Here is a 16,004-nt window from a genome sequence, read left to right on the forward strand (position 1 = left end):
CACTGGGTTTCACAGTCTGTTACCATCCTGTTTTTAAGTTCTCAGCCATTTTGACTTTACAAAATTACATCTGTAAGGCATATATCTATGGCATGCCAAGCCTCCTAGACTACTGTGATATCAGAGGTAACTCAACCAATCACCACCCTTGCTCTACAGCTAATTTGCATGCCCTACAGCTAATTTGCACGCATTTAAAAAATTGGACCATAAATGCCAAGGAACCATGCCATCTTAAAAACTATAGAGTACCTTGTTTTGTTACCTTATCGCTTTTAATTACACTGGAGTTTTCTACTTTGGTTATAAAATCTGAATATCATATTTCCATCTAATCTTAGAATACATCATCATCATTTTGGAAGGGGGACTTGGTGGTGGTTGTGTCCTATCTATAAAACAAACTTTAAAGATACTGATGTGTTCAGAATGAGTTAAGTAGGACAGAGTCATGCACCTATAAATCTGTGTATTCGATGATTTCATCATCTGTGGATTGATTCTTGGCATGTTCAGGAAGACCTATGTATAATTTTCATGATTAACTCATGGCTGGGACATGTTACTTTGATACAACACCTCAAAAAACTAAATCTTAGTGCTCAAAGTAACAAGTCCTAAACCATTAGTTATAGGCTATTCAACACTTTTGCCAAGGATTTCACATAATCATGACTAGTTTTAACATTTTCATTGGTTCCCCAACACACAGAGAAAATACTGGAACTGATTTTTATCTCATTTATACCCATCTAAATTAGAAATAATCCCTCTGAAGTGATGGGCATTACACAAGTGTAAAATTTGTATAAGCAAGATCATAGTCAAGTCAGTTCTTTCTTTAATTTTCCCCATCTTGCACAACATGTTACATGCCTGAGACTCAAAAGTCAGGTACTTTTGCTAATGCTACGATTAATTAGTTAATACGCAAAATAAGGAATCAAGCCAAAGAATTTTCCATTCAAAGTTTATTACAATTTATTTTTAAGGCCTCGTTTTTAGGGTTTTGACATTAATTTACCAAAAGACTAAAGGAATTAAACCTTTTTAATTAAACGGCAAACTGCGGCCAGTGGGGGCCGCGATCAACCGAACCTGCCACGTCAGCAGGTAAATAAACTGGCCCGGCCCGCTAGGGTGCTTACCCTGGCGAGCCGCGTGCCGAACGTTGCCGACCCCTACTCTAGAGTGTCAGATGGGAATAAACATCTCAGAAGCATCTACATTCGTATTTACAATCATGTTAATTAACATGTGTTAAATGACAATCAATTAACATGTGCTATAACACTATTAATACTCTAGTCTAGACAAGTCCATAGAATACTCATTCTAGAGCTGACGTAGGGGAAGAAGGAGTAAAACCCAATCTACCTGCAGATTTTGTACTGGTATAACTATATCAGTTAGAGTTGTAATTTTTTTACTGATTTAGTTATATTGGTACAACCCCTAGTGTAGACACAGTTATTCCAATATAAAAGTATCTATGCCAGTAGCACTTATACCCATCCTGCACAGGACGAGCTACACGAGTATAAGCACTTTTATATGTGAGCACACTAGTGGGTATTGTACCCCTATGAGCACAGTTAAAGTGATACAACTGTTGTGTGTAGGCAAGGCTACATTTTCCTGATTACAGCTGCACTTTAAAAGCGTTATCGTTAGGAGCCAGCATGGTTCTAGTGATGGATGTAATTACCCATTTCCACAATGATGGAGACCCCTGATGCATTATTAGCAGATTGCTCCATTGTCTGTGTCTGTTTTTAATTCCTTTGGACACCCCATAATTATTGATAGGGCTATTCATTAGCATTCTAATGCAATAAAGAGGAAGATCTTTTATTTGGCAAAATTCGAAAGGGAAAGCATCTCTCTATGTATCCCTATGGTGTATTTGGTCCAAAGAGTCTGGCTCAAGCTATCAGAATTGGAGACTAGTGAAGTAAGTACCAGCTGCTCTAGTAAGGATGACCAGATCTCAGAAGTCCACTTTGGTTCAGATTAGAGATGGGCACCAGCTGCAAAGTTTGGATCTGGAACTCACCAAAGTTTAGAGGTGTTTGGGTTTGGAATTTTCAGCCAGGACCATTTTCAGTACAAATAGATCAATGGTGTAGTATGTAGCTATGGAAAGCCTATGACTTTGATTTTATTTTACTGCATCTTTAAATCTAAGGAACCTATTGTCTGCAAACATTGGTAACTATTTGCATGTGCAGAATGAGACAAACACACTGTGCTCTCTCTCTCCCCCTCACAAAGAGTTTATTTTTGTTCTTTCTCATTTCTCTGTCTAACATAAAACCACATTGAGGCTGAAATTAGCTAGCTGCTTAGGGAGAAACATAACTGGAATTCTCTGGAAGTCGGATGCAGAGGGCCGTTGATCCTGAAGGATCAGGTTCTTCCAGAAGATTCCCAAGTGCTCCCGATGTACCTCATATACCTCTCAGAATGTTTCTATACTACTGATTCTGGTTCCAGACACTAGTAGGAAAGGCAAAGTGGCATGAAAATATTGCAGAAATCAGGCAAACTAAGCTCCAGATTCTGCCACCCTTACTCCCATAGAGTATGCCCTCAGGGTGTGTCTTCACTAGGGAAAAAGGTGTCAGCTAACACACGGTAACTAACATGAGCTAAAATCCTAGTGAAGACAAGGCAATTTGTCATTTTCACATGAGTTAGCAGGTTGAGGATTTGGGTCAGTTCTTGTTCAACCCAACCCATTCCATCCCTTCCTTAGCAGTAATCCTGCTATGGCTAAACTCTCCTTGCTGTGCACTTGACACGAATCTCCCGTTTGGTGCTGCTTTAGGAACCTTAATCCCTCTCTGTTGATTCTCTGACCTGGCATAAATCACAGAGGGTGCTTCACAAACAACTCAAGCGCAGAAGCTGCCAGAAATTGGAATGTTCGCTCTTTTGAGCGTAAATATTTTTTAATATTTAATTATTTCTACTCCTAATTATTCATCATTTTTGGATGGATTAACCACTGCTAGAACAGCACTTTGGAGATGGATGGAATATATAACAACAACACTTTACACTTCTCTCTCTAGGTTCTTGCAGTGTGCAAGCACTCGCACGCATTAAAGAAGCCATCCTCACTGGGAGGCAATATTAGCCCCAATTTAAGATGAGGAACTGAGGCACAGAGGATCAGATTTTCAAAGGTATTTAGATGCCTCCAGATGCGGTTGGCTGCGATTTTCTAAAGCACCAGAGAAGGTTTGGTGCCTAGCTCCCCTATGATTTCCACAGGAGTTAGACATTTATATACCTTTGAAGATCTGGACCTTAGGATCCTAAATTTCATTGACTTTCAATGAAACTTAGCCTGTTGCTTTTGAAAATGGAACTTAGACATTTTTGAAAATTGCATCCTAAATGATTTGCCCAGGTTCATCTGAACCCAGTTCTCCTGAGTCAGAAGTCCTTATGCTACCCAGAAGAGCAGCCATCTTATGGACAGGAACCTTCCGGGAATGGGATGTATGAATAAAATAAAAATACTAAGCACACTTATTGTCTTTTCCACAAGGGAAGTACTTTTTACACACACTGATTAATCAGTGCAGCAGCTCTTTGCAAGGGAAAGTGTCCCCTTTTACAGATAGGAAACTGAGGAATAGAGAGGTAAAGTGACATGCCCAAGGTTATAGTGAGTAAGTGGCAGAGTTGGGACTAGAACTCCTATCACCCCTCTCATGCTTTCCTAGTCTCACTACTAGACTGGATTGCCACATCAGAAAACAAACCTTGAACCACTGAAATCAGTAGAAGCTTTGTCATTGTCAGCACTGGATCAGGCCCTTGACGGACTCAAAACACGTGTAAGGCTCGGTAAGGGCTAAAGATCGTCACAGTTTGGGTTTCAGAAGACACAATGTAATGAATCCTGATGCCAAATCTCTGAGATCTGGCCAAAGCAAGTGTCCATGAGTAATTCCCCACATTTGCCTCTGCAACTAAAACTGGGCAAAACATTTTTCAATGAAGAATGCAGATTTGGCGACACCAAAACATTTCACAAATTCATGTTGGTTTGCCAAATTGTTTCTGTTGGAAAAAACTCTTAAAAAATTCCAAAAAAGTCAAAACATTTTGTTTCGACATATTTAAAATGAAATGTTTTAATTTTTCTGTTCCAAGTGACTTTCTTTAATTTTATTTTTAAAAGGAATGAAAAATGGTCAAAATTGAAATGAAATGTTTCATTTAACCTGAAAAAAATATTTTGTTTGACTTTTTGTTTTGCCACAAAAAAATAAAAAATCGTTTTCAGTTCCATCTGAAATGATTTTCCCCTCCCCCGTTTTTTTGGAATTGCCAAGGGACTGAAAAATCCGTTATTCACAAGCTCCATGTGGAACGGCAGCAAACCATCTGGTGGCTGCTTCTGCAATCTCAGAACTCCACCAGCCCATGTGGCACCTGCATGTCCTCTCCATGGGGTGGAGAGCACAACCAGTGGAGCTGTGGAGTGAGAGACCTACTCCTCTACTTGTCCTTCCTCCGCCCTCCTGTACTGGGTCATGCAGGCGCTCTGGTTCTGCTGCTGTCAGGGATCTTTGCTGTCATTGAGGAGGGGACAAGGATTTTCCCTTTATTCATAGCAACACGCACGGTAGAAAGTATTTGTATCCCTCATCTAGAGACTTGCTTGGGGAAGGGTTGATAGAAGAAGGGGTTGCGGGAGAGAAGACGTGTCGGGGAAAGGGGAATAAAGGGAGAGGAGGGGATAATAATGTGGGGGAGAGGCGAAGAGATAGGGAGAAGTAGAAGCTGTCAAAGACAGTTGGCAGAGGTAAGAAGTGAGGGGTTGTGGGGAGAGCCCGTGTGACATGTGGGGCAGTCACTTACCTTCAGTCATTCTCCGATACTTCTCCTTGTACATGAACCCCAGCACCAGGCAGCATCCTCTTCTCGGGAGACCCAGTTCTAAAAGTGAAAGAGCAACAACCATGTTAGTTGGCAGGCCAGCCAGGAGAGAACCAAAGGTGCTCACGGTGGGCAGGACAGGGCAAAGGGGGTGTCGCCCGCCATCAGTGCAATGCAAAGGGGTCGTCGAGGCGGAGGTCTCCCGTGCAAGAAGGAAGCGGCCAGGGAAAGCAGATTGAATAGTTTCTCCAGAGAAGGGTCTGATCGTCCCATCCCCGATGGGAAAGCCATTCCCTCCGCATCCCCTCTCTCAGGTGTTTGCCTCTCATGCTGCTTCTACGCTGGGTGCAATGTACCGCGTGTCTCTGCCCTTCCATAACGTGCAGCAGTGACGAGGACTTGGCCTCTTAATCCCTTTCACTCCGCAGACCGTGTGATAAAATGCAACGTGGGGCCTTGAAGGAGAGATAAACCTGACTTGAGGCTTCTTGCCCTTTCAAAACAAACAGCTGGCCCTCACAACGGCACAGTGCCAAGGCCCCAGGCAGCCTGTTGCTTTCATCCCTCAATTTCTTACATGGGGTTGCTGACTATCAGTAAAAAGCAGAGAAGCGGATCTGAGCATGGATTTTCCAGAAGTGCGTTGTGTGTGTGTGTGTGTGTGCGTTTCTCCCCACGTGTCTATCTCACCACACAGCAAAAAGTCCTCGTTCTTCAAAGAAATTCTCCTGCACCACGGTGGAGAAAATTAAGGTACCATGTCCCAGACGCGGCTTGCCTTTGGGGGCTCCCCCATTCTACAGAGCCATGCAGATCAAAGCCCCTTTGATGTTTACTTAGTGCCTCTGTGGTCCCTTCACACAGCTCCCGTTTGTCACCAGAAGAGCACTTCTGATATCACAAAGTGGTGTAGGTATAAGAAAGGGAAGACAGCAAAGTGCAATGGCTTAAGATGCTGGGAGCTTTACAGCAGAGAGCACTATACATAGCAATCTACCTACAGTACTCACGGGACCCCACCACTTCTGTAGTACTGGAGCACCTCACAATCTTTAATGCACTATGCTCACATAACCCCCCTGAGGTTGGGAAGTGATATTATCCCCCTTTTACAGGCAACCCTTGCTCTTGGTGAGCAGCACTTACTTATGTGTATAAACCCATTGGACTTGTGCAACCTGGGTAGGGATCAGAGTCGGCCCCTGAGGGGCACAGTGGGAATACCTTTCTCATTTACGTGTGGTACATAGTGATACGTCGCACTTATGCAACACCATCCGTCCAAGTATCCAAAGGGCTCCCCAGGAACTAATTGATTGGCCTTCACAGTGCCCTGGGTTGACAGGTAAATAGAAAGTCTCCCATTGACTTCAGAGTGGTAGCTGTGTTAGTCTGTATCCGCAAAAAGAACAGGAGTACTTGTGGCACCTTAGAGACTAACAAATTTATTTGAGCATAAGCTTTCGTGGGCTAAAACCCACTTCATCGGATGCATGCAGTGGAAAATACAGTAGGAGATATTCCATTGACTTTAGTGGACTTTGGATCAGGCCCAGAAGCAATTTGTCCAATGTCACAGAGGACCTCATCCCGAGGCTGAGAATCTTCACTTCTTGCTACCATAGGCCCCACTTCAGGAAGGTACTTGACCAACTTTAAGCGTGTAAAAAGTCCCATTGAAATCAATGCTTAGAGTTAGGTACATGCTTGGATGGTTTCCTGAATTGGGGTCTTTCCTGGCAGTTGAGAGCAGGATCGGCTCCACAGTAAATCAGCAGCCCAGCGAGGCTTAGAAGCTGGCACTCCTGTCTCCCAATCCCAGCCCCAAACCACAACACCAAGGTCATGCTGGTCATGGCTAGCTTTGTATTTAGCAAATATAAAAATTTGGGCTATTCCAATGTAAATAAAAAAACAGATAGGGTGGTTATTAATGGAATAATAGATGCCTTCTGCTAACTTCTATTGGTTATCCCTAATGCCTGGTGACTTCAAATATAGCCCCAGGAGCTGTTAACTCAATAGATCTGCTCCATTCCAAATACAAGGTGCCAAGTAGAATAGGTAGCACCTAGCTGAAAACACACACACACACTCTCTCTCCCCCAAAATAAGACAGAGCTATTTATCTGTTGGAATTCTCTCAAACATCTAACACTGTTTAAATATATAAAGCCCATAGAAGTAAGCAAGATGCATTTAAGCCTTTATTGATAGGAAAGGAAAATACTATTGATCCCTATCAAGCCTGCCATGAACGCCATGCTATCAAAGTGTAATTAAAGTAACAGAATTAGGTTAATCACCAAAGCAGTCAGTTCCACTGTGGAGTCAAACAAATCAGTGTTTTTCTGTTAGTGAGTCTGAAGTGCAATTGCATATTTCTTTTCTGCAAATATCCCCCCTCCCCCCCCCACACACATACACATACACATTTGCTGCTGTTGGCTATGTTTTCACTAGCAGTAGGTGAACTTCAAAAGAGGTCAGAAAGGTGGATGCTTCCAACCTGTGAGGTTTAGGTCTGGACCAGAACTTGTCCAGAGTTTGGATCAGTTTGTTTCAGTTTGGGGCTCCATCTCCAGCTTGCCTCACAGTGGGGTTGTGATAATGAATGCTTATTAAGCTGTTTGAGATCCTAAGATGAAAGGAGCACAGCATTATCATAAGTTATGCTGCAAATTTGTGAGACCTTGATAAAGCTTTTATAGCTAACAGCACCTTTACATACTTAAGAGCACCTTTAAAGATAAAGTACTTTGAGGTGGCTCTGTGTGACCTCTAAGCTCTCAGCTGCCTAAAGATGGCTTGCCACTTTACGCCCTTCAGGGTATGTCTACACTGCACGCTAAGGCCGGGCTCTGACTCGGGTTTGAGCCCAAGCCCCACTTCTGTCCACACTCAAATCTGTCTGACTCAGGTCAGCAAGCATTCAGGACCTGGTACTCTGCTGGGGGTGGGTCAGAGCCAAGTCCCACTGTGACTCGGGTCCAAGCCCTGTCATTTTGCAGTGTGGAGGCAGGTCAAGCCCCAAATCTGAGTTAGAAGGTCTTTGTAGTGCAGTATGGGAGCATTAGCATGGCTGTGAGACCCAAGTCTGGCAACTGCAGTAGATGCTAAAGTTCGGGCTTGGAAGCACTGTGTCCACAAGCCAGTTTACAATGCAGCGTAAACACACTCCTAGTGGCTAAGGGCAACTGAAGGCTAAGACAGTTAAGCACACATCCAACATTTGAAATCCTCTGGCATCAGGGTGCTGCAACAATCCCACTGGAAAAAGGTCGTAACCCACCTGTGTCCATATCTCATAACTTTGAAACTATCCAACAATCCACATTTTCTTCCCATGTGGCTTAATTTTTCTCCCCCCATGAGAACTGTAAAACAAGTCACGCCTGACGTTTCCCACCTCAGTCATTTGAGTTGCTTGAAATTAAATAGTTCATTTGGAATATATGGTGAGGCGCGTCAATTTTTTCCACATTTTGATTAACTCAAAAGCAACTACACCGATTCATCATAGACCTTCTTATAAAAATAGAGACAAAGAACAGAAAAGGTCAGATCAAGGGCTCGCCTGGAGGGGGTTGCTAGAGTGGAAATTAGAACGCAACCACAACTCTAACACTCACTCCTCACTTATGCAATAATAAAGATCATTTGAACGAGCACCAAAATGCAGCTGCCTCTGGGGTGGGGATGGCCATCTTTGTAATGGCCCCAACATTGCCACGCAGCAGCTTTAGGGATAGGAAACGAAGAATAAGTTACTAAATGAAAACCAGAAGGGGAGTTCAGGTGGGAAAAATATATGGTGTTTACTGAAGTTGGAATCTACAGGTAATAACACAAGAGGTAGGAGATGACACATGTGATTTAGAAGAGGCACTGTCGCTTTGCTGTGCCAAATTACAGGAGCCTCCTGCTTTTCCTCATCAGATTTTTTCTCACTTTCATTTGCAATTTAATTACCTGCTTTCAAGGCAATTACAATACCCATAAGTCATGCGGGGAGCAAGGTTTCTGATCAACCAGCACACTAAAGGCCAGAGCAAAGGAGTAGTAAAGGTTTATTAGCATGATCACGCTATGTACTATTGTGTAGCTGTATCCCACCAGGAATGATAATAAATGTTTAATAGCCCAATAATACCTGTTTAATAATTTTTCCAGCTCATCCTGCCTAATTGTAAGTTTATTAAAGAACAATAAACTTTATAATCAGTGTAAAGGCATAATTGCAATTCCACTGCTTATTTAATATTGAGTTAATTATATTACAACTAAGTTATTTTTCCCATACATATTAAATATCAATTAGTTGTTTTAAACTATTGATTTGTATTTAATTAACTATGCTATTATATACCAATTAAGGTCTTATAAGAGAAGCTGAAACAGCTGGTCTCTTAAATTAAATTTTAAAATACACGGTATTAAAATAAATATCACGTTTTCATTTTCTCACATTTTTGCTCTGCAGAGATGGTAATTTATTCTCTGTCAATGGTTTCGCATTACCGTGTTGTATGCATGAGTTTCATTCATGGGCTTCATCTTCCATTCATTGGGAGAGCGGGACAGCGATCTCTGTGGTAGAGAAGTCCTAGTGCCAGTACCTGTGACACTGTAAGATAATGGTTGGGTCCATCACAAGACCAGAGTAGGCCTGCATACAATCTTGCTTTGTGATCTCAAATGCAAAGCAGGGTTAGACCCAGTCAGTACTTGGATGGGAGAATGCCAAAGGACATGAAGGTCTTAGAGGAAGTGGTGGTGATGAGTCACTGGATCATGTTCTTCCTTTCTTCTGGGGGCACAACGTTACTGAAAAGCCATTTTTTGACCGCGGTTGATGATTTTGGTTTTTTTTCCAGGTAATTGATAAAGATGTTAAATAGCATGGGGCCAAGAAGACATCCCTGCAGGATGCCACTAGAAATACATCCACACAATGATAATTCCCTGTTTACAATTACATTGAGACTGTCAGTTAGCCAGCCTTTAATACATGTAATATGTGCCACATTGAATTTGTATCATTCTCGTTTTTTAATCAAAAAGGCATGTGGTGCCAAGTCAAACACCTTGCAGAAGTCTAAGTATAGTACAGCAACACTATTACTTTTATTAACCAAACCTGTAATCTCATATATATGAAGCTAGTTTGGCAGGATTTATTTTCCATAAAACCATGTTCATTGGCATTAATTATATTGCCCTCCTTTAATTCTTTATTAATCCTTATTATTTATTTCCTTATATCAGTATTAAATTGGCGGCATTTCAATTTCATTGAACTTTGCTTTTTGCTTGCATGGAGTTAAATAAATATCCCACTGCACTTCTTTGTGAAGAATTAGCCCAACAGACCTGGCCGAATTCCAAAGTAGTTAATTACATTCTTCCTCCCCACGTCCTCCCTGTACTTTCTGTGAACCCACTACAGGATCCTTCATGTCCTGGTCTTTACATTCAGCAGTGATGCCGTGTAGGTCTTAAACAGCTGCTCCATTTCGACAGCAGGTGAATGGATCCTTCCACGTATTATTTGTATGTTTCTTTGCTAAGTCTGCAAAGTGATTGGAGTTCCTTGGAGATGAAAAGAAGCTACGTTCATGTTATTATTATTAAATCTGTTCCTGCTTAATTTATAAAAATGTATTTAAAAAAAAAGCCTCCCAGATGAGAAAATGGGCACATTACAATTTGAAATACGAATGAGGCGGTGACAGGAGTTAAATGCTTTAGCGATACTGTATTTTACTCTATAGTGCACTGCAGAAAGGTTGCATTTATAAACCTATTTATTGTATTATGCACTTGCAAACCACCTTGTCATCCATTTATTGCACAAATAAAATCTTAAAAGCAGAGGATTAGTCGAGTGTGTCCCTATGGGACCACAATCTGACTTTAAAGAATCCATAGCTGGAGGTAAACAGACGGCGCAAAGGTTCTTGCCAGCTGATTGCCCTGTATCCTAAAATGCTGCTGGGGGGAGGGATTATTCTTCAGCTGTCCATGGATGTGGAAGTCCTGTTCATGTTAATAAGAGCTGATGTACACAGCGGATCTTCAGGGGAGAAATCTACCCCTGGGCAGAGGCCTGTGAGCCCATTAAAAGTCCTACTTAAGCAAAGTCCTTGGAGTAGCCTTCTGCACAGGGGTGAGTTTCACCCTTGAGTGGCACAGCCGAACTTCATATTCTGAAGGGGCATTTCTAAGGAAGGGACACCTCAGAGGGGCTTGGATCAAGATCCAAACTTCCCTTAACTTCAGGAGTGTGTGGACCTGGCATTTCGATTTGGTCCCAGCTCAGATTTCAGTGCCTGTGCCATTCCCTGCATCCCCAGGCTGATCCAGTCCCAATATTGTTGACAATAAAGGATGGAAGCTTTGGGACCAGTCCATGGATAGATTTCGTTGAGGTGTGCCCTTTGTGCACTCCCAATCCCGAGCCACTCAGGGACTGAAGAGGCCTGTAGAAGAATGACTCACTGACCGGCATGCCCCCTCATGGCTGGATGTGGCAGACGCTACTCCTCTGGCACTCTCTTCTGACAACCGCTCCGGCTCTGTGATGGTCGATGTTTTCTCATGACTCGGCCCTCCAGCCAGGCCTTGTTCAGTCCCGGGGCAATAGCGAGTCCCACAAAACTGTAGTCCATTGCCCTTACACCTGGTCTTCAGCCCAGAATCTGGACTCAGTAGTCCTTACACCCCTGATATCTGGAAGCTTTCACTCCCCATTGCTCAGTGGCTGCTGCTATGGTCCGGGATTGTAGGCAGTCTGGCCTAATAGAGCAAGTGTCAGGTCTAGTGGGCAGAGTAGGCGTCCAGGTCAGGGAACGAAGCGGAGGGTCAGCATCAGAGTCAACTGCCAGGTACCAGAGCCAGGGGTCAAGCCAGAGTCAGAGCCAAGGATCGAAGCTGCCCCTGCTATCCCTGCGAGATTTAATTTACCTAGTGCAGGTAACAGCAGTTCCCGTACAAGTCCACTGGAGCCTTCTGTATGTGCTCTCATTTCTGGCCCATGCCGGGGTCCGTGCTGCTGCATCTTCACTGCTATTTTAGCCATGGTACCTCGATTAAGCTCATGTGGGTCTGTCCACCCATGCTACACCTTAAATGGAGGTGTAGACGTATGCTTTGATGGCCTTGGGGGGTCTGTCTAAACCACGGCAGCCTCCCTGGGCTCTGCATAATGTAGCTCTGCCCCAGACCTGCCCCTCCCACCTCTGACATACCCCTATGCCAGGCTTCTGACGCAGTCCTCGAAGGACAGCCTTATGGCTGTCTCTCTGCAATGCCTGCCCTGGGGGAATCCTGCCTGGCCAGAACAGGTGCTTTTAGGGCTCCTTCGTGCCATTCAGGCCCTTCTGCCCAGTGTAAATTGGAGAGAGGACCTCTCCCCCACGCTTCTGCAATCTCTCTGCATGCAGAAGTCTCTCCGCTTCTCGCATCATTTTCATCACCTCTGCCTGGACCCCTTCTATTTCTGCTGTATCTTTCCCCAGATGTTTTCTCAGAACTGAAATCAGCACTCAAGTTGATGGCATGCCACTCATTTCCATAATGACATGATATCACAATGGTATTATTTTCTATCCTATTTATTCATTTTTCCATCCTAACATTTTTGTTTGTTTGCTTTTGGACTACACTGAGCGGAGTTTTTCACTGAATTGTGCCCAGTGATGCTTCCATCTTTTTCCTGTGTGGTTAAAATTCAGTTACAACCTAGCAACGTGGAGGAATAGTCCAAATTATTCCTCCCAAGCAGCATTATTTTCACAGCATTTTTCAATGCTGAATTTTATCTGCCATTGTGTTGCCCATTCATCTAGCTTAGCTAGGGCCCTCTAAAGTTCCTCATGGTCTTCCTGCTTCAAATACAGGCCCAGATCTTCATCAAGAGCCAAGTGTGGTAGTTCCATTGACTTCCATAAAGCTACGCCTTTCTACACGAACAGATGGTTTAAATGGCCTGCATTTAAATAATTTCTTGTGGATTTGTTGTATCTATTTCTACAGTCAGCCCCCAAATCAAGCCTCGTGCTTCAAGGCATTGGCTCACTGCATGGAGGACAGGAGAAGGCCTCTGATTCCCAAGCCCAGGATAAAATGCTGAAGCGTTAAGCACTGGCCACTGTGGTTAGATGGACTGGTGGCCCTTTTCCTTCTTCAGTGGCCTCTTGACTCTTCCAGTCCATGATCAAGAGCAATTCAAGGCAATATGAGACCTTTCCTTCCACCTCACCTGCCCCTCCCTGGCACTTTGCAGGGACCACCCCAGACACCTTGCAGTCCCCCTCCCTGTATGTGCCATCCACACCCTGCTGGAGTGGACGCAGCTTGCTGAGAGTTCATAGTCTCTTTAAAGAGGAGCCTGTGTTAGCGCAGACTGGGTCAGTAGAGGGAGGCCAGGTGATAGTCACATCTGGCTCATTCACACTCCAGTGGCAGTGCTTTGCCAGCCAACAGGGGCTGTGTCCACCCCAAGAACCTTTTCGACTCCTCCAAGGCAGAAAGAACGAGGCCAGGCCAGGCTGCGCAGACAGTTCGCTTGGTGTCTCTTTGCTCCGTCCATCTGCTCTGCCTCCCATGGGCATTCCTCTTGTGTGTCCGGAGTCTCACAGGCCCCGAGCTGTCTGTCTCCTGCCTCCTCATCTGCTTGGCAGCTCAGTCCTGAACTCCTGGCTGCTTGGGGAGTAGCCTGACAAGGGCTGCAGCAGCACTGATGTCTCCCTGGCTGCTCCCCTCCCTGCCTCCGCTTCTGACATGGAGGACCAAGAGCTTCCACTCAATATGTCACCAAGGGTAGGTGGGGGTGGGAATGGTATGCCAGGAAACTGGTGTCATCCTACTGGAAAGGGCTACAAAACAGGGTGCGTGTCAAACACACTGAGCCTACTAGACAAGCAGTATGCATTTCTCTAAAGCCCTCCAACCTGAACGATCCCCAAACCACTTCATAAACAATGTTCCTATCGCAGTCAATGGACAAATCCCTATTATCAGGTTCTGTTCACTGGGAAAACCTCACCCGCCACTTGAAATGCAGCCACCTCTGGTGCGGAACACGGCAGCTGTTTAACAACAGGGAGCAACACTCTGCAGCAACTCAGGATGAGGCGACATGAAAGAGCAAACCTGTATCCAATTGGGATTGCAGGGGGAAAGTTACAGGGGATAAAATGGAATGGCCCAAACTGGGGATTGGCCAGGATGTCAAGGGTAACCTTCCTATTCTTGTGAAAAGTGTGCTGGCTCTTTAATGGCCACAATGGCAGCAGCACGGGCCCCCAACTCTGGGGAGGATTTTCCAGGGGTCTGCTCTGATAGTGTTTGAACAGGTCCCTCTTACTCCCAGGGATGGAAGGAAGGAATTTAAAGCCAACCTTTCTCTCTTTTCTTCGTGGAACAGAGGAAAACTAGCTCAGGAAAACCCCCCAAAAACAAACAAAACAAGATTTGGTTTGAATCCAGGTCTAAAATCAGGGAGTGGCGTGGGGTTCTCATTTCTTCCAAAGTCACTGTGTCCATCCCAGTGTCAGTTTCAGGTGCCCTGAATATCGTATTGTCACTGAATTTGTGCCATCAGTAATGCAAACAGCACTGTATTATCTAGACGCTCAGTGAGACAGTCTAGTATCCACGGATTGCAGAGTCATTTATTTATTTCTTTCAGGGGATATGAAAATGTGCCCAAACGCAGCTCTAGGCTCCTGTACAAAGACAGGAAACATGTCCCCATTATGCTCCTCCCAGAGCACTAGCCTAAAACCTCTGCCCGCCCAGGCCACCTCCCCCCCCCTAGGAAAAGCCTGGGTGACAGAGAGACTTTGCAGCATGCCTGAAAGTCAGCAGATTCAGACCAAAGTGGGGAAAGTCCAGCTCCAGAGTCCCAGATCCCTAACTGAAAACCTGGGAAAGGACCATGAAATATGCTCTTTCCTTGACTGGCTTGGAGAACTGCCCTGGTTACTGGTCTCTTCAAGCCCAGATGTCCTGGAGACTTCAAACCCAATTGCTCTGAGTCCTTCAAACCCAGCTGTCCTGAGTCCTTCAAACCCAATTGCCACGGGCCCTTTAAGCCCATCCCAAAACAGAGAAAGCATCGAAGTGCATTCAGTCTATCATTTGAAGATGACACGGCACAGCAGTGTGAGGCAGGGAACCCTGTGGTCCTTCTATTACGGAGAAATCATGCTCCAGCCTCGCAAATGACATTACTACTCTGTATCTTATAATTAAATTGTATTTGCCGGTTACCTCACAGCATGTCTGCAATTCTTGTTCATCCGAGGCCTTTTTTTTCCAATCTTCATCTTCTATTTTGTTTTTTTCCCCCTTCCCAACTCTCAGCAATTTCACAAAACTCCCTAAGTCGGCTTTCTCTCCGAGAGATAAAAGAGACACACACACACTCTGTGTGTGCTATGAAAAATCGGAGGAAGGCACTGGGATATCTCTTGTTTTTCTCTCTGATTTCATGAGACTTGGAGTCTGGAGGTTTTTAGATAGGACTTTGGTTGTAGGATGGCCTGATGAAAGGACAGCTGGGGTGAAGCTGAGGGCGGTGCACTGGGTACATTTACTAGCCTTTAAACTTCAGACCTGGGATCAAAATGAGTCTGTTGGTGTAGACATAGTTACCCATGACCCCTTGAAAGCATCACAGAATCATGGCACAGTTTAGCAAGAGTGGATATCTTTGATCAGGAGAGACCAATGACTGGAATAGCAGTGGGTGTGGTGGATCAGGATTGAAGTGCAGCTGCCGAGCTGTGTTGGGGGCCATCGGACTGAAAAGCAGATGGTGCTGAAGAACAGAGCTGCACCCAGAGCTGTGTTGGTGGGGCACAGCTTTTGAGAAGCATGTCTGCTACAGGCAGAGTGGCTCAGCTGTGTTGGGGGCATAGAAGGAAGTGCTGCAGGACCAGACGCCCTGGCAGATCTGGGGGTGGGGAGGAGGATGCATGTTTTCGGCACAGTGGCTGCAGTCCACGTTCTTGCTCTTTGGCTTCCACTAAAATTTGCTCAAACCGTAGAAATAAATTGGAAAGGGCAGCCGGAAAGCACAGCCCCACCCACTGGGA

The 16,004-nt window shown here is 44.6% G+C and overlaps 1 protein-coding gene across 2 annotated transcripts in view; it reads right to left on the minus strand.

Moving 5' to 3' along the window:
• KIRREL3 (kirre like nephrin family adhesion molecule 3) overlaps positions 1-16,004 on the minus strand; it is a 708,943-nt gene that overhangs the window by 296,746 nt on the left and 396,193 nt on the right. For both annotated transcript variants that reach the window (XM_034754766.1, XM_034754765.1), the window contains exon 2: positions 4,882-4,959. In XM_034754766.1, the coding sequence (XP_034610657.1) occupies positions 4,882-4,959 (78 nt within the window). The remainder of the gene's footprint in view (positions 1-4,881; positions 4,960-16,004) is intronic.

Source organism: Trachemys scripta, chromosome 21 (genome assembly GCF_013100865.1).
Source record: "Trachemys scripta elegans isolate TJP31775 chromosome 21, CAS_Tse_1.0, whole genome shotgun sequence".
Classification (NCBI taxonomy): domain Eukaryota; kingdom Metazoa; phylum Chordata; order Testudines; family Emydidae; genus Trachemys; species Trachemys scripta.